We start from the raw sequence: 18,430 nt of genomic DNA on the forward strand, positions 1-18,430 counted from the left end.
TCGATTCCTCAGCACCACATAAGCAAAAAGAAAAAAGCCGGAAGTGGCACTGTGGCTCAAGTAGTAGAGTGCTAGCCTTGAACTGAAGAGCTGAGGGACAGTGCCCAGGCCCAAAGTTCAGGCCCCACAACCGGACCCAAAAAAAAAAAAAAAAGGAAATGTTCAGCGCATGAGCTGAAGCCTAGACAGCACTGTATATATTTGGCTCTATAAAGTTCCTTAAGGTCTCTAAGCCTCAGTGCACACATCTGTAAAACAGGGTGAGAATCACCCAGCAGGCATAGTGGCCATAATTTCAAAAACAGTGTTGTTGAAAATCCTACTCATCGGTCTGGGAAGGTGGCTCAGTGGTAGAGCGCTTGCCTTGCATGCCTGAGGCCATGGGTTCCATTCCTTAGCACCACATAAGCAAAAAGAAAAAAGCCAGAAGTGGTGCTGTGGCTCAAGTGGTAGAGTGCTAGCTTTGAGCTGAAGAGCTGAGGGACAGCGCTCACGCCCAGAGTTCAGGCCCCACGACCAGACCCAAAAAGAAAATGCTACTCATGCTAGACCTCCATATGCACAAGGGATGATTACTTGTGCATGGTATATTTCTATAGAATATAAGAAAACTCTCTGAAGTTTAATCTGTTCTAGGACAGTAGAAAAAGGAAAGCAAAATCTAGAACAGATTCTAAGTTTGACTCAACCAAGAATAAACTATGAAGAATGGGGGAGGGAAAAATCTCAGTTCTTCACACACAGTTCTGTCCTGAACTCAAGAGATGAAAAGCCTTTCTGAATCTATTTAACTCATATTCCCCAGAACTCTGATGGGAATGTTCAATCAACTACAAACTGAAATATGAATGTAGACATCTGTGTTAATTCAGAGGGAAAGTAATACTGAATGGTTTTTGTGTCCTGAACCTTTAGCTTTTAATGAAGAAACTAAGGTGTTTTGATGGATGGAAGGAAGGAAGGAAGGAAGGAAGGAAGGAAGGAAGGAAGGAAGAAAGAAAGGAAAAGGGAAAGGGAAAGGGAAAGGAGGGAGGGAGGAAGAAAGTATGTTTTTTCTTACCTACCTATGTATTTTCAGCCATCCTTATGCTTCTTAAGCAAAGCTAAAAATCTTCTAGAAAAAAAATGGTCTTAATCTGGTTTCTATTGCCATCTACTGGGACAAACAGAAATTACATACAGCTTCCTCCAGCTTTGCCAACATGATACCAATATTACTAGCCAAAAAGTCAGGGGGAGGAGGTAGGGGGGAGGGCACGGAGAAGGCAAGATTTCCATTAATCACTACTCTTAGAGAACCAAGTGAGGCTAACTTGACAGTCGCAGCACAATAACAAAGGTGACAAGATGTGAATGAATGCAAGCCCCTGTGCAAATTTACTGACAACACAAAAGGCTCTGATCTTTAAAAAGATGAATGTCAGCTGATCCGAAAATGTCACCTGACACTTAAGGATGACAAAGTAGTCTTCAAAAGCAATAGAATGAACAATGAAAGTGTAATTAGTGTTATATTAGTTGTAGAGTCACAGTATTGAGTACTGGTTGGGAGAATTAACATTGAAGCTAGACCACAGATACTTGGGTTCAAATACAATTAATTACTAGACTCACAATGCTATAAGCAAGTCATTTAATGTCTAGGCTTTAGTTTCTCATCAAAATGGAGATGATTACATCAGCCTCTCTGAGCTGCTTAGGGAGATGAAGCTATAGATACAAAACACCTTGAACACAGCCTGAGACAGGTACCCCATGGTAGATGTCTGCTATGGTTGCTTGCTACCTGCTGGCAGTTCAAAAGACAGAAACCTAGGATGGAAAAAATTCCACAGAGGTACTCCAAAGACCTATGCATTAGTCCCAGCTCTGCACCTGACCAGCTAGGCAACTTTAGGTAAGCCATTTCACCTCTCTGAACTTCAATTTCCTTACCTGAAAAACACGAATGAACCCATCCCACCAGTTTGCCAGGCTCACACATGTGTTCTAATATTTACCAAAAAAAATCATATACACATGTAAAGAGCTATTGCTATAAAAAAAAAAAAAAGCATGCAAATCTTACAGTTAAAATGGTTGGGGTTACAAATGCCCAGCAGACTTTCCAGAAAATATTGGGCTGGAATCCAATCATCATCTCGATGTCTTCACAGAATCTTTGCAGGCCTGAGAATGGACAAGCAGAGACCAAGTGAGTGCAGTGGCAGACGGAGAAAAGGAAGCAGAGGCAACGTGTCAGGTACTCAAGACCATCATTCAAGCACCATTGGCTAGGGATGGGCCCAGCCTGGCATCAGCCTGACCCTGATTATGCAAAGGGGACATTAGACAAATGATGCACAGCCAAAAAGCTTATAGCAAATTGAACACTGAAAGAGATATTAACTACTCTCTGCAGTAGAAGTAAAAAAATGTCAGCCCAGAGTGACATCTGAAAGTTCAGCTCCGACCCAGCACCAGTGTCTGAGCACTGTCACAAACTGACAGTGCTGTGTGGTTATTCATGTATGTGGCTTATGAGCTTAGTGACAAGTCTGGCAAGACCATGAAGATTGTGGCCAATGAGGAAAGTGTACTTGGAAAGACTTAGGATTTAGAAGGAGGGTTGCTCTCTATTGGTATTTTTGTCCCTCATCCCCCCCCTCACTATTTCTGTGAGTCCATTTATCTCTTTACTGGGTGAGATTATCATGACAGGCCCTGGTGATTTCAAGTGGCCATCGTCCACTTTGTCAGAATGGAAGGACTGCTTCTGGGTGAATCAGTGACTTTACAAAAGTAAAACGCAAAGGAGACAGTTACTCTCTTTACCCTACCTCACTACCTTCCCTGCCCCTTCTTGGATGAGGAAGGATTTTTAACCACTCCTTGAAAGGAAAAGCCACTGATGGATGTTTTTGAATGGGGCAGTTCTCTGCAGCCTTACTGAACTTAATCAATAATCTCAGAACTGTGGGGTTGACAGCTAAGGAATCTGAAAGGTTGCTGCGCTCAAGCTCCTTTGTATTCAGCAGGTCTGAAAATTCATCCCACTGTATATTCAAGATATGTGTTCCCTATAGAGAAAATTAAGCTAGTAAACTCTTGACAGGAATCTCAATTAATTCAGTCATTGTGGAAAATCATTTGGAGTCCTCTCAAAAAGTTTAAGAAAGCCAGGCACTGGTGGCTCACACCTGTAATCCTAGCTACTTAGGAGGTTCAGATCTGAGGATCACAGTTCAAAGCCAGCCTAGGCAGGAAAATCTGTGAAACTCTTATCTCTAATAAAACTACCTGGAAAACCAAAAGTGGTGCTGTGGCTCAAGTGGTAGAGCTCTAGCCTCAGCACCACATAAGCAAAAAGAAAAAGAGCTAAAGAGCTGACAGCACCCAGGACCAGAGTTCAAGTCCCATGACCGACAAAAAAAAAAAAAAAAAAAAAAAAAGCTTAAGAAAAAACTACATGACCGGTGGTCATACTAACTGGGTATATATCCAAACAACTTGAAATCATTATGTTAATGAGACATCCTCACGCTCTTGTTTACTACAGCATTGTTCACAATTCCAGCCTATGAATGTAACCTAAATATCTATCAGCTGATGACTATAAAAAGAAAATGTGGTATATATACATAATAGAACAATATTTGGCCTTTACAAAGAGAGAAAATACATGATATGCAACCACATGGAAAAAACCTGATGGTCATTATAAGCCAGGCACAGAAAGAAAAATACCAGATCTGTTATCATTTACATATAAAATCTTTTCAAAATCTCACTTATAGGGCACAGAAGGAAATGGCAGTTATACAAGGCTAAGGAGTACATAAGGGGTGATGTTGGTCAAAAGGCACAATATTTCAGTAAGAGAAAAAAATAAGTGTTGGTGACTGAATTTAATTACTTCAATACTACATTTTTATCACATTGTCTCCTATAAATATATGCAATTATAATTAGCCAATACCCAATAAAAATATATAAAGGAATGTTTTGCAATTGAAATATATATATATTCTTTCTTACATACATGTTAGACTTTAACCCCAAAAAAGTCCTCTCCAGCCTCCAGTATCAAAATAATGGTTTCTGAGATCATTTATAGCACTCAGTTTTCTTCGTACTTCAGAGCAGGCTATCCTAGAAAACGTTCAGGGACTCACCAAATCATTCAACAATTTCTCTTCTGAGATCCCTGCTCTACTTAAAGGTAAGTTTGATAGCTGTCACTCATAAATGTGATTCAGTGAGAAGAGCACTAGACTAGGAACCCACCCCCCTCTATACCCCCTTCTGCCTCTCTCTGGGAGGCTTTCCCCTTCCTAAGGTTTGTTGGTTTATTTAGGGAATTGGGCTGCATGAGCTCTTGAGGACTGTCTAGTGCAGGGAAGCTCCAGGTCTAAGACATGAACTAAATGCTTTTAACTGTGGACTTCTCTTAGTGTTCTATCAAGTACCTCCAGCTCAGTGACCTGCAGACACTAGGCTCCTTGGGCAAGATGATGCAGAGAAAAGCAAAGAAACAGAAGTCACCAGGCCCTCAAACACATACCAAAACACTGAAAGCTGGCCTCTGCGTAGAAAGGAAAGAAAGAGAAAAGGAAATGAAGCCAAGGAGGGAGGGAGGGAGGAAGAGCAGGACAAGGGAAGGGAGGGGAGGAAAGAGGCAGGGAAAGAGAAGGGTGGGAAGGGAAGGGAGGAAAGGAGAGGGAGGGAGGAAGGAGGAGGAGAAGGGAAGGGGGAAGGCTGGCTCTAAAAACTTCTGTTATCAGTTTTGATCTTGTAGCCAAGTTCTTCTCCACAAACCATCAACTATCCCTAAGAAATGAAGATATGTAGCTTCATTGGTTACACCGACTTAGCAGGGTTTCAGTTAGATCAGAGGAAGACAGCTCACAGCCTCCTCTAGAAGTATTGAAGCTTCCCCAGAGGGGAAGAAGAAGAAGGGCTTTGACCCCAAGCTGTGCAGAGGAGAGGCTAATGGGAGCCTCGTCTGCAGCAAGTGGCAACTATTATAGAGAAGTAGTTTCAAGTGTGGCAGTGAAAGTTTTGAGTAACAGGGCCAGTTCAGACCCTGAAGACTCATCTTCTTCCCTTGGGCTTAACATGAGGGATCTGGACATCCAGCCTCTGTCCCAGATCACTCCAAATCCTGCAATTGCTATCTGCCTAGTTGGAGACTAGTCCTGCCCATGCTGGGCCTCTTTGAGTGACCTTCCTACACTGTACCCTCGTGGTTTTCAACCTCTCCCATCCTCTCCCATCACCTCTGCCTCATATCATCGCCCATCCAGCCACAGCCCAGACCCCGTGCTTCACACCCAAGCCCCCTGAGTTCCTCAGTGGTTTAATTATTTCATATTTATTACATTGTTTTATGATTTCCTCATGCCTACTCTTTCTTGGGAGCTAGTTGGCAAAGCCCACTGCAGGTGAGAAGCTATTCCAACCCTCCCCCAGGTTTCTGGGAACACAGAGGGCATACAGCAATCACCTAACAAATACCTGGTGGCTAACTCACGCATTGGGCTATATGAGTTACAACAGATCCAAGCCTCTTATTCTTAGTGTATACTGAGCCTCGGTCAAGTTTGGAAGTCTACCTCCTGAAGTACAAAGGTTACACTAATGTCTTTGCAGTCAAAAATGTAAGTGGCATTGAAGCATAGGGGGGGCATGGGACAAAACATGGCTTCAGTTGGTAGAGCTTTCAGGGAGGGATTTTGGGATTGCCTTGTAAATTTGTTTAATTTTGTTTCTGTTTTTTTATAGTTTTACTTTTCTTCTGCACTGGACCAAAAAAAAATCTTAGAGCTCATCCAGAAGGATGGGCATCTTATAGAATTCATTGCCAGATAGGAAAATAACACCAACTCCAATTCCGCCCCCCCCCCACTCCAACCCCCATGAAAAGTGTGGAGGGACAGGCTAGGGTGGGATGTGAAGTGAGCAAGTGCCCATGTGGTAAGACCAACTATCTTATATATTCTATAGTGACATACAGTGAGTCAGAGTTAGGGGACAGGATGTTTGGTCAGGGATTATTCAGTCAATCACATTGTTCCTCATAGCCAGGGTCCTGAAAAGTGACTCTACTTCAAAAGTTGGTTAAAGGAATCACTCCTTAACAAATGGAGGTAGTTTCACCTTTGAAACTGGGTAAATCCCACCTGGAAAACAGACTTGGAAGGGTGCTGACTTAAGAATTTCAATGAGCAACTTCAATCTAAGGATGAAACCTGGAAAAGTGCCCTACACCTGCTGGTGGCTCACGCCTATAATCCTAGCAACTGAGCAGGCTGAGATCTGAGGATGTGGTTTGAAGCCAGCCCAAGAGGAAAGTCTTGAGACTCTTGTCTCCAATAAACTACTTAGAAAAAGCTGGAAATGGTGTTATGGTTCAAGTGGTAGAGCACTAGCCTTGAGCACAAAGAGGTTCAGGGACAGCACCCAGCCCTAGGACTCCCTCTCTTCCTCTCTCTGTCTCCCTCCCTCCCTCTCTCTCTCTATTTCTTTCTCTCTCATACACACACACACACACACACACACACACACACACACACACACACACACATACACACACACATGTACCTGTCATAAAGCAAATGCTTGAATGGCATTTCTTTAATTTAGTGATTACTAGAAAGAAGTGGAAAACACAAACCTCTGTAAGTCACCTCATCCTGGAAGGTAATGCAATTAAACAGATTCATTTTCTTTCTTCTCATGTTCACATTCAACTACCCTACACTAACCTGGCACTAGTTTGCAGCCACATCACTTTGGTATAGAATGCACTATCCTTGGGGAGAAAGGGGTACAATTTACATGTTTGTGTGGGGTATTTTTTTCATCTCTTAACAAGTATGCTAACTTATCTCAACTATTTCCTCCTGAGATTTACTTCTTAACACTTCATTAGATCCAAGTCCAACCTAAGCCCAGCACAAAATCAACCTGAATATGGAATCTGGCCTAATACCAGCAACCCCTAGGGACCAGAAGATGTCTTATCTCCAGGAAAATTAGCATAGCCCAGGAATTAGCATAACCCAAGGAACGAAACATTGGGATTTATTTATTCCTTCAAAATCAAGAAATCTACTTACAGACCTAACAGAATTACAGGGATGGGGTAGGGGGGAGGGCAGTCAACGGGAGCTAGTTAATTTCTAAAAAAAGACATGTTAAAAGGTTTCTGTTTTAGTAATGTTTTTAAAGCACATTGAACAGAACTGTTTTATAGGGGAAAAAACTGTACAAATGTGCCCTGTGTGTCAATTAGCAGCTAGAAAACAGCTAAAAGCAGCATTTTGTAATGAAGAAAGCAGGTAAAAGTGACAATCTACACTTAAGCAGTGCCACAAATGAACTGTTTTTCCCAACTTTAGAAATGATCCTAGCTTACCTAGGGACCTACATAGGTTTCTGCTTCCAATGGTAACGTTTTCTTATCTCTCAAAGTTGAGGATTTTGGTATCTGGGAAATACATTAGAATTCACTGCGGTGGGTTGTCCTGGGCTTGTGCCATTCTCTGCTCAGGTAGAAAGCACTCTGAAGTCTCACTCTGACTCTGGCATCAGAGTCTCCATCTCAGAGTCACTGCAATGCCCAGACCACTGCCTCAGCCAAAAGGGTTGGCAGCTTGATCTCGTGAACTCACCAGGACAGCTGGTACACCTGCCCACTCCTCTTGCCAGGAACTAAACTCTCCCTGCAGTGGGGATGTAATGTCTAGTCTGAGAAAAAATCATCTTCAACTAAAATCCAAACATGATTGTACTATCTTCTTGTTTTAGTGGTACACAATTGTTCCATGATCCTCTTCCATTTTAATGAGTTTTCCAAAGAAGCAAAACTCTGTGGTGCCTCTGTGGGTAGGAGGCTAGCATTTTATCTTAAGGATGGATATACAGCAGCCAGGGTGGGCTTGGCTGTACACTCAGTTTAAAAGCAGAGCTCTGTAGACACCTCAGACCTGGACTCCATTCCTTCAGGCTTTGCCTGAAGACACCAAATCCTGCACTCTAAATTAAATCCTATCCTGCATTTCCTTTTATTTGTTTGTGCCAGTCCTGGCGCTTGAACTCAGGGCCTGGGTACTGTATCTGAGCTTTTGTGCTCAAGGCTAATGGCCTAACAACACAGGAGCTAGAGCTCTACTTCTGGATTTTGGTGGTTAATTGGAGATCAGAGTCTTATGGACTTTCTTGTCTGGGCTGGCTTTGAACAGGGATCTTCGGATCTCAGTCTCCTTGAATAGCTAGGATTACAGGTGATAGCTACCTGCACCTGGCTTGCATTTCCTTTTATATTAGCACCTGTGGCTATCTTTGGAGGCATTTGAAATAGTTAGACTGAACTGGAAATTTTTATCTTCCTGATATGACCTAGGGTGGCCTTATCTATAGTTGAAGGCCTTAATCTAAGAACTGTTCTGAACACTCTCCCAGGCACAACAAAAATCAGAACTGTGATGAATCAAACAGGCCTTCCTTAGACTGACTGGAATGACATACAAGGGGACCTCCAAGCCAAACCTCAAGAACCTTTGCAGCCATGGGAAAGACACTATTCTTGTTGTTCTTGACAAGAGTCCCCTTGAGTATGGGATGCAAACAGCTATGGGAATGGTAGAAAGAACATGCTCTAGGAAACTGGAAGCTTATTCTTAATAAACATGGCATTGATATACCATATCATGAGTTTCTTTGATGCTAGTAAGTTGTCCCAAAGATCTATCAGTCAAACGGTCTCTGGTCTCACTATCATATCCAGGGACAAGCTGCAAAGCAACTCCTCATTTCAAGCTATGTGTGTTCCACAGCTACCAAGACCAGGACATAATTCCACACCTGCCACACTGCCCTCCTCCTCCCTCATCTGACTATTGGCCACAGGCAGTAACAATTCATTTGTCAGGGCATACCCAAAGGCTGTGTTTCACCATTTTTTTGTTTCTCTATTGAATCTGGATCCACATGGGAATATAGAGGATGGAGATGAATCTGTTCAAAGTCTATCATGTACATGTATGCAGTTTTCACAACAAAATCCCTCATAGTACAAACATACACCAATTCACAAATAAAACAAATCTGGATCGTAGCAGTCCTGGGAAACAAAGGTATGATTCAATCCTATAAATAGGAGAACCTTGCTCGTTAGGAATGCCTTACCACACGGGAGTTGACCTGGGCAGCAGCCCTGTGGCTCGCTTACCATAGATATAGGAGATCCCAACAAGCTCAAAAATGGCAATGATGACAAGGGCATAGGAGGCAGCATATGTGTCCACAAGCTGAAACATGTAAATTCCACCCTAAGAGGAAAGAGAGACAAGCAACGTCAAATAGGCCCTGGAGCCAACTGGACTCCATCTTCCCACTTCCAGTAGTGAATCCTCTCCATCCTCCAGAGAGTCAGGAACAGACAGGCATCAATGGATCCGCTCCCCTCAACAGCAGTAACCTCATCACCTCACCTGGTCAAGGATGAAGAAGTTACCAGATTAGCAAAGCTGACCCGTGACAGGCTCAGAGCTAATCAATAAAATAACCACCCCCAAACAAGTGAGGCAGTGTCTTATTTCTCAAAGGCAAAGGTTGTAAGTATGCGAAAGTATTAGGAGTACTTGGAGTGTTTTCTTTCTGCTGTAAGCAGTCGGTGATCATTTCCACTTGTAAACCTGCATTTGACCTTTACATACCTATGAGTATTCCTCACACAAGCTTATGAATCTCTACCTTATTCCTACCCTTTAAATCACTCTAAGATTGTTGGGGCTTATCGACAATCTCATTTCAATCTATTGTTTTTTACAGATGAAGAAACTAAGGCCCAGAGCAGTGATTCATTCAATGTCACAGAGACAGCAACATATATATATATATAGATAGATAGATAGATAGATAGATAGATATATACACACACACACACATACATACATACATACATACATATACTGAGTTGACAGCCAATGTACCAAAACATTCAGAACCTGGAAAAAATTCTAGTGATAATAGAGTGTCACATATGTTTTTGTTTTTATCAGAGATACTACATTTCTCAGGCTTCATTTGAAATCTGATCCCCTGTTCATCAACTCCCAAGTGCTAAGATTACAGGCATGTACTACCATGCCTGGCTGTACTTTCCATTCTCTTTCAGTAGGACGCATCTGCCTTGTTGGCTCAAGAAGTTATATCTCAATTATAAAAATGCCAGGAGCATTACTAGTAGCCAAGGTGACATATTTTCCCGGGTAGTCAGAAACCCTAGTGAAACAGTGCCATCTACATGGAAGTAACAGTGATTTGGGCTAGAGTTATAAAGTCTGAGAGCTGAGGCTAAAAGGAGAAATAGCTGCTATAGCCCCTCACCTGCCCACCCCACCCCAGCACCTGCCCAGCCGGCCTCTTACCTGAGTGATCATTGGAAAGCCCATGATGAAGAAGCAAATACAACAGCCCAGAGTAAAGACGGGCTTGTGTGTACGCAGGTACTTGGGGAACTCATCCGAAATGGAGGTCACTATGGTCTCAATGGTGGCAAACTAGAACAGGGTCAAAAACAAGCATCTGAAACAAACTGCCTCATTCAGAAGCCTCTCCCCCTGACGACCCCCTCAACCCTTTTCTGTCTCACCAGGGATAGTGGTATTTGCATTAGGTCTAGTTTCTAGGCTGGTATTGCTTCCATGGGTCGAACAGACCTTATAGGGGTCAAATCCACAAGGTCAGCCTGAAAAACTTGAGCAAGATGTCAGCTCTAGAAACTATACTACCAGCCCCCAGAGCATTCACTCATGTTCATTCATCAGGGAACTTTAAGTTTCATTTTGTATTCATGAGATGTAAATTCCTCTCTTCCAGTTACCTTGCATTTGATCTTTGTACTTGAGGAAAAAACCCTCATTGCACCCAACGACTAAACTCTGAGCACTTGTCAGCATGATTTGTAGTAGGCTGAGCCCCATAGCAATTTCCTTAAAATTGACTTCATATTATTCTCCCTTATCCAGCCCTACAGAATTTGCTTTGGCAAAACGATGCCAAAGCAGAATGTATGCAGACTTAAAACTTAACATGGAGAACAAAGAAAAGGAAGACAGGAGTGGGGACAGCTCCTTCACGTGAGCACTCAGCAAGGTTATGCTGAAGCACCTCACCCTTCCCACTTTGCTCAGGAAAAGAACCTTCGAGCACCTGTAAACCTGCCTCTTGGCTGCAAATAGCAGCCAGGACCAAGGAAACAGGGACCTGAGAAGGACCCTGGTACAGGGATGTCAGGGTAAAGGACTCACCATAGTGTCAAGTCCAAGAGTGAGGAGCATCAGGAAAAAAATGATGGCCCAGAATGGAGAGAGGGGCAGCCTGGTTAAGGCTTCTGGGTATACCACAAATGCAATGCCGGGCCCTGGAAGGAATGAGACAGACAATCAAAGGCAAACCTGGCTCAAAGTCTATCTCCCCAGAGCTCACAGGCCTTCTAGCCACTGAGATCCCAAATTATTACTAGGGATATGTTGTTCTCGCTATTTGTGATTTTTTTTTACTTTTCACTGCCCATTTTGCCAGTTCAATCAGGCTATCTCTCTGCAAATAACATGAGAAAGTACATTTTTCTATCAGATGAGTTGGGGGTAAATATAATAATTACCCTCTAGAACAGTGGTTGATATGATCAACAAAGGGATATTTGACTATACATGGAGACAGTTTTGATTCTCAAGACTGGGATAGGAAGTAGAACTAGCTAGAGAGAGGGGGGATGAAGGGAAGGAAGGAGAGAGAGAGAGAGAGAGAGAGAGAGAGAGAGAGAGAGAGAGAGAGAGAGAGAGAGAGAGAGAGAGAGAGAGAGAGAGAGAGAGAGAGAACAGAATGTGGGGTTGCTATTAAGCACTATCTAATGCAAAGGACAGCTTCCCAGCAACAAAGAGCTATACAATCCAATTCCAGGGCTGCTGAGGCTGAGAACCACTGCTCTAAATTATGACATGAACAGAATGACATTATCCCTGCCCCTTGCTTAAACTACATTTGCTCTGGAAGAAGCCATTGATACGATACTCGAATATTTCTAACACCTTTAAGATCCTTCCCTACTTGGTAAATAAATAGATGGGATTATGTCGAACCATCAGAAATTAGTTGGGGAAATGGGGCAGTAGATCATGACATAGATTGTTTAGTCTCTAAAGGTCAGACAATCTGATCCACATCTAGCTTCATCACTTAGCAGCTAGGTAACCCCAGACAAGTTACTTGATTCCTTTAAGCCGCAATTGTGCCCCATCTGTACAGTGGTAAAACACATGGGTGAAGACTAAGCTCAGTGTCCTGAGCATCATCACACTCCCTCACCTTATGAGTAGACAATGAACTTGGTAGTTAGAGCTCCTGATTCAGACTGTCCTAAGAATACCACATGCTGTTCTGGTAGGGGGATCTAAGATTTCATTCTCTCAACCATCTTGAAGCCATGTAGCTATTCCTACCTGCCTTATGGTCTCCCTGAGAAAATCACTGTAGCCAAACACAGCACCAGGCATGGCAGGTGTGAGCTCCCTTTAAGTAGAAAGCTAAATGATCATTGGCAGAGACAAGTGAACGTGAGCACAGGGATAACACATAGACAGTGCACGTCTGGAAAGCAGAGATCCCAGCACCTGGAGTTTTTATAATTCAAGCCTAATAGCACTTCTTAAAACTGGAATTTATCAGGTTGTTAGTTCCTAGTGTTGCCTAGGGCCTGAGGGTATTTAAAATATAAAGCCTCCAATGCCTAAGATACTCCCGCTTCATGCATTTATTGAACAGATCTCAGAGCCAGCCTCCAAAAGCTCCCTCTGTGAACCATAAAAGAAAAGCCTGCATTAAACTACAATTCAAAATAAGTCTCGAATGAGAAACAACATGGAAGCCAGTACAGTGCTGAGGACAGTCGGGCCCATAAAGTGGATAAGAAGGTCTTCAATGGTCACCACAGGAGGACTTCTCTGGGTCACGTGGACAGGGTTTGATTACTTTAAAGGGGAGGAATCCATTCAAAATAGCCAGCTTGTTTATCAGTTGTCTCTCTAATACGTGAGGGAAGAAACTTTGTTTACAAGCTCCATTACCACTAATGTCACTTATCCAGGGTGTCTGGGAATGGGGAGGGGTAGAGTCATCTAGTGAATAATACTGTTTAATGATTTAAAAAGCACATGGCCCACTGGATGCTAGGGGCTCACACCTGTAATCCTAACTATTCAAGAGGCTGAGATTTGAGGATCACGGTTCAAAGTCAGCAAGTCAGAAAGAGACTCTTACCTCTAATCAACTGCAAAAAAAACCCAAAAAAACAAAAAAACAGAAGTGGAGCTGTGGCTCATGGTTCTTAGAGCATTAGCCTTGAACACAAAAGCCCAGCAACAGTGCCCAGGCCCAGATTTCAAGCCCCAGGACCAGTAGAGAGAGAGACAGAGAGACAGAGACAGAGACAGAGAGATAGAGAGATAAAGAGACAGGGCTGGGAAGGTAGCTCAGTGGTAGAGCGCTTGCCTCACAAGCATGAGGCCCTGGGTTCGATTCTTCAGTACCATATAAGCAGAAAAAGCTGGAAGTGGCACTGTGGCTCAAGTGGTACAGAGCCAGCCTTGAGCTGAAGAGCTTAGGGACAGTGCCTAGGCCCAGAGTTCAGGCACCACAACCAACCAACAAAAGAGAGAGAGAGATAGAGAGAGAGAGAGATAAAGAGACAGAGACAGAGACTCAGAGAGAGAGAAAAAAAGAGAAAGAGACTTCTACCTCTTTTCTCTCCAAAAAGAGGCAGCATTTTCCAACAGCCAGAAGGCAGACTCCCCATGAATGGCCTCTTCCTGGCTGTGTGTGGGACCATAGGTGAGTCATTTGTCCTCTCTGAATCAACCCAACTTTCCTTATCCATGCAATGGGGATAATGATAGGACCAATCCTCACAGCCTTCTATGAACATTCAGTATGTCAATCCAAGTAAAGGGCTTAGAATTAGCCTGGACCTAGTAGGAACTCAGTTTAGATCCTCACTACTTATTCCATGAGAGGGGATCCACAAGCACTGCACATCAAGATCTGGCTTGGAACAGAGTACCCTTAGAGTCCCCTTTGCAATCCAGAAAGCCACTAAAGATAAAGCAATGCAATGCATCACAACCAATGGGACAGATTGGGCATCATGCTGCTGTGACATAACTCACAGGAAGGAGTTCACTAAGGACACACCACAAAAACTCCTGTGCCTTTGAGCAGAAGAGCTGAGATCTGGGTGATAGACAGATGGTTGGATAGAGATAAGGGGATAATCCTTGTCTGGAATTATTCATTAGGATCAGCAGCGTTTCTGAACTATTAGATAAATAGGGAACCAAAGCTGCAATTTCTGACAGTCTAGTTGGCTAAGAGTTACTACCAACCAGTATCCGGAAACTTAAATAAAATTTTTTTTGCCAGTTCTGGGGCTTGAACTCTGGACCTGGGCTCTGTCCCTGAGCTTCTTTTGCTGAAGGCGAGCACTCTACCACTTGAGCCACATAGACAATTTCATCTGGGAACTTAAAAACAACACACACACACACACACACACACACACACATTTGTATTTTTCTACTCTAGTCTAATTATGTTATTCTGTTAATGGTTAACAAGCTTTGTAGAGTTTCAGGTTCTGAAAATTAATCCTGCTTCCATAAGCAGCAATAGTTGGAGACTCTGGAAGTAGTTGCTCTAGAGCAGATCCTTAAGAAAAGCATGCCTCCCTTCCCTGTGGCTGTCACAAAGCAGAGGTCTGCTTACACTTATCACCAGCACCAGGCTAGGATTTCAGACAAGAGTTTTGATAGAATGCCTCCCTAAGCCAGGTGCTGGTGGCTTATGCCCATAATCCTAGCTACTCAGCATGTTGAGATCTAATGTTGGGCAGGAAAGGCCATGAGACAGGGAGGAGGAGGAGGAGGAGGAGGAGGAGGAGGAGGAGGAGGAGGAGGAGGAGGAGGAGGAGGAGGAGGAGGAGGAGGAGGAGGAGGAGGAGGAGGAGGAGGAGGAGGAGGAGGAGGAGGAAACAAAGAAAGAAACAAAGAAAGAAACGAAGAGGTGGTAGTAGCAGTAGAGCTGTGGATCAAAGTGGTAGAGCACTAGCCTTGAGCAAAAAAACTCAGGGACAGCCCTAGGCTCTGAGTTAAACCCCAGAACTGACAAAGAAAAAAGAAGGAAGAAAGGAAAGAAGGGAGGAGGGAAGAAGGAAGGAAGGAAGGAAGGAAGGAAGGAAGGAAGGAAGGAAGGAAGGAAGGAAGGAAGGAAGGAAGGAAGGAAGGAAAGAAGGAAAGAAAGAAGGAAAGAAGGAAGGGAGCCAGGGAGGGAGGGAGGGAGGAAGGGAGGAAAGGAGGGAGGGAGGGAGGGAAGAAAGGAAAAGAAAAGAAAACAAACAAGCAAGCAATGCCTCCCTAAAAAGGAAATGATAAATGAAACAGAATAATGTCAAGTCATAAAGAAGAAACTGTTGCCTAAAGGCCAAACCTTAGTTACCAATGTTGGGTCAACAGAAGTATCTTAACTGTATCTATGTTAGTTGTATTGTGCAGCTAGGAAGGAGTGGGGTTGGGATTTCACACATGCCTCACTCCAAATATCTGACCTGATTTCTGCAAAGCATCCTTTAAACCCAGAGAAATAGGATAAGGTGGTGTGAAAGCAGGTGTGAGTCCCCCACACACACCTCCCCACAGGGTCTGGGAAAAGGTCTCAAGGACTGCTGTTCCCTCTCCTATTAGAAGTGGGCTATTCCTTGTTCAATCAGAAGAACTGAAAAATACTAGAAAGGGAAAATTCATAGAGAAATACACATAATTATCTGCTGCTTATTATAGATAATAAATAAAAGTCTCTTTAAGTGTTATCAGTATCTTCCAAAACCCTTTCCAAGGGCAGGAAAGAGTTCAGAAGATTTAACTTATATGGCCTACATCTTAGTAAACACTATTTGTAGCTAGTTGGCCACTTGCTCCCAATAAACTCAGTAATTCTCTCTCTCTCTCTCTCTCTCTCTCTCTCTCTCTCTCTCTCTCTCTCTCTCTCTCTCTCTCTCTCTCTCTCTCTCTCTCTCACACACACACACACACACACACACACACACACACACACACACACACACACAAATAGCAAAACATCTCAGATCTGCAGGAAAGTGGGGCAGAGCCTATTCGCTTCAGCAACTCTGCTAGGAGAAAATGAGGTTACAGGACAGCTGGAGGTGACTCAGACACCCCTGGGAACAAAGCCTTCTCACCTTCTCTCCTGCTTCCCATGGAGTTCAAGAATTCTCAAAGCAGAGGAAAAAAAGTATTGCTTAGCTCCCAAGGCCCCTGTAATTTAATGTAAAGCTGCAGAACTAAATATCCCTGTGGATTGCATACTCTTCAGGGAGAAATAATTACAACCTTGGAACATATCTGCTCTTTAACTCTTCGAGGCTCTATGAGTATAAAAGGAGGCAGGAATTAAGAGATCAGTCATCCCACCCCTCCCCACCCCAAAAAAGATGAGATTTCTAGAGTTCAGTGCTCTTAGTAGCAGCATCTGAGCCATTGTCTGAGAACTGCAGTGAGCATCTTCAAGGAAGATGACCACAGACAAGGCTCCCATCTCTAGATGGCTGAAGCTCTGTGGCCATGGCTCTGAGCACCGAGCCCAGCCTGCACTCACGAAAGCATCCCATAAAAGCCTGATTTGAAAATCAGACCGAAATGGTAAGCCATAGTCACAGTGAAGTCCTTCATTCACTGAAAGCTTACAAATACCCAAATCCTTTGTAGAACCAGGCTGGGTGGAAATGGAGTTAAATAAAAACCTTAAATGTTCTCTCTACAAATGCTGTCCTAGAAATGTGGATTCAAGGCGATAAAAATAAAAGCCCTTTGTAAACTCAAAAGCACATCCAAATGTTAACCATTCACAAAAGGATTATTTAAGTGGAGGGTAAATATTTATTCTACAGCCTTCCTTCCATCCACCCATCCACCCATCCACCCATCCACTACCATTTTTTTTTGCCTCCCTGTGGAGGCAAAAAAAAAAAAAAATCAAAACTGCAGGTCTGCATTGCAAACTAAGCAGAAGGCCTTGAGAATACACTTGACCTAACAATCAGGAAAGTGCTTTGTAAGGGAAAGTCAGAGCTGAAGTCAGAGCTCATTAAGCACACATGCTCAGTTTCCACAGGGCCCTCTGTGAGCCAGGGCATCCTGTGGCAGGCTGGTTTGCCCAATAAATCCTCTGCTTGTACCTGATATAACTATAACAGGAATGGGACTGGAGGAGAATTAAGAGACACGGGGAAGACAAAGGAAAGGAGATATGAGATACAGAGAGAGACAGAGACAGAGAGACAGAGAAAGAGAGAAAGTAGGGCTTCTTATGTAAATCCCCTCCTTGGTAGAGAGCGGATAGCTCTAACGCTGCAGTAGGCTTCCACTAAAGCCAAGAGGTTCCTCAGACAAAATCTTATGGGTTCTCATACCCACTACTTGTTCCAGAAGTCAAAACCCTGGCAAAGAAGAAACAAGAATCTACAAGCAAGCCTGGAGCTTGCCCTATACCAGCAGATAATGAGTGCCCTGTACCTTGGTCAGCCACATTCTCGATGTTGACTTTGCGTTCGTTGGCCATGAAGCCGATGACAGAGAAGATGACGAAGCCGGCAAAGATGCTCGTGGCACTGTTGGTGCAGGTTACAATTAGAGTGTCCCTGGAAGGAAGAGACCAGAGTTTGCCATTCATTGTTTTATGACTGGGAAGGGATGAGGGAAGGGAAAAATGAATGTATGCCATATATTTGTGAGCATGTGTATATGTGTGCTCCTGTATGGACACGTCATCTCTAAACATATATCCAAACCCACTGTGGTGGATCACACCTACATACATTTACTTAGGAGGCAGAGACTGGGAGAATCACTGCTTGAGGCCAGCCCAGTTGAAAGGGATTCATCATACAATAGCATTATGGGGTGGTAGTGAGATGTAGGAGGTGGAGCTTTGCTGGAGGTAGTAGAATGTGTACCCAACTTTCTAGCTCTCAGCCAGGTTATTTCTGCCACAACCACAACTGTCATTTCTACTAAGGCACAAAGCAAAGTGTCACCCTGATTCAGATCAACAGTTACTGAGTAGTGTGATCACAGTAGTAAAGCATTCAAGAATCTTATGTGTTGAACTGTGTATCTTATACCCCACCAAAGATTCATATGTTGAAGTCCTAATTTTCAATATCTCAGAATGTGACTGGTCTTTAATGTGTCATTAGTTTAGCCCTTGATTCAATATGTCTGATGACCATAAAGAAAAAGAGATGGGGACAGAGCCACACACAGAGGAAAGACTATGTGAAGAAATGAGAAGAAGATAGCCATCCACAAACCTA

At 43.4% G+C, this 18,430-nt stretch overlaps 1 protein-coding gene across 1 annotated transcript in view; it reads right to left on the reverse strand.

Moving 5' to 3' along the window:
- Slc6a5 (solute carrier family 6 member 5) overlaps window positions 1-18,430 on the reverse strand; it is a 52,979-nt gene that overhangs the window by 6,420 nt on the left and 28,129 nt on the right. Inside the window, exons 9-13 of the mRNA XM_070032058.1 lie at window positions 17,631-17,755; window positions 11,298-11,410; window positions 10,416-10,547; window positions 9,215-9,314; window positions 2,069-2,169 (exon numbers count right to left, since the gene is read on the reverse strand). Of these exons, the coding sequence (XP_069888159.1) occupies window positions 2,069-2,169; window positions 9,215-9,314; window positions 10,416-10,547; window positions 11,298-11,410; window positions 17,631-17,755 (571 nt within the window). The remainder of the gene's footprint in view (window positions 1-2,068; window positions 2,170-9,214; window positions 9,315-10,415; window positions 10,548-11,297; window positions 11,411-17,630; window positions 17,756-18,430) is intronic.

This window comes from Dipodomys merriami, unplaced genomic scaffold, assembly GCF_024711535.1.
Source record: "Dipodomys merriami isolate MVZ:Mamm:240054 unplaced genomic scaffold, mDipMer1.0.p SCAF_21, whole genome shotgun sequence".
Lineage (NCBI taxonomy): Eukaryota > Metazoa > Chordata > Mammalia > Rodentia > Heteromyidae > Dipodomys > Dipodomys merriami.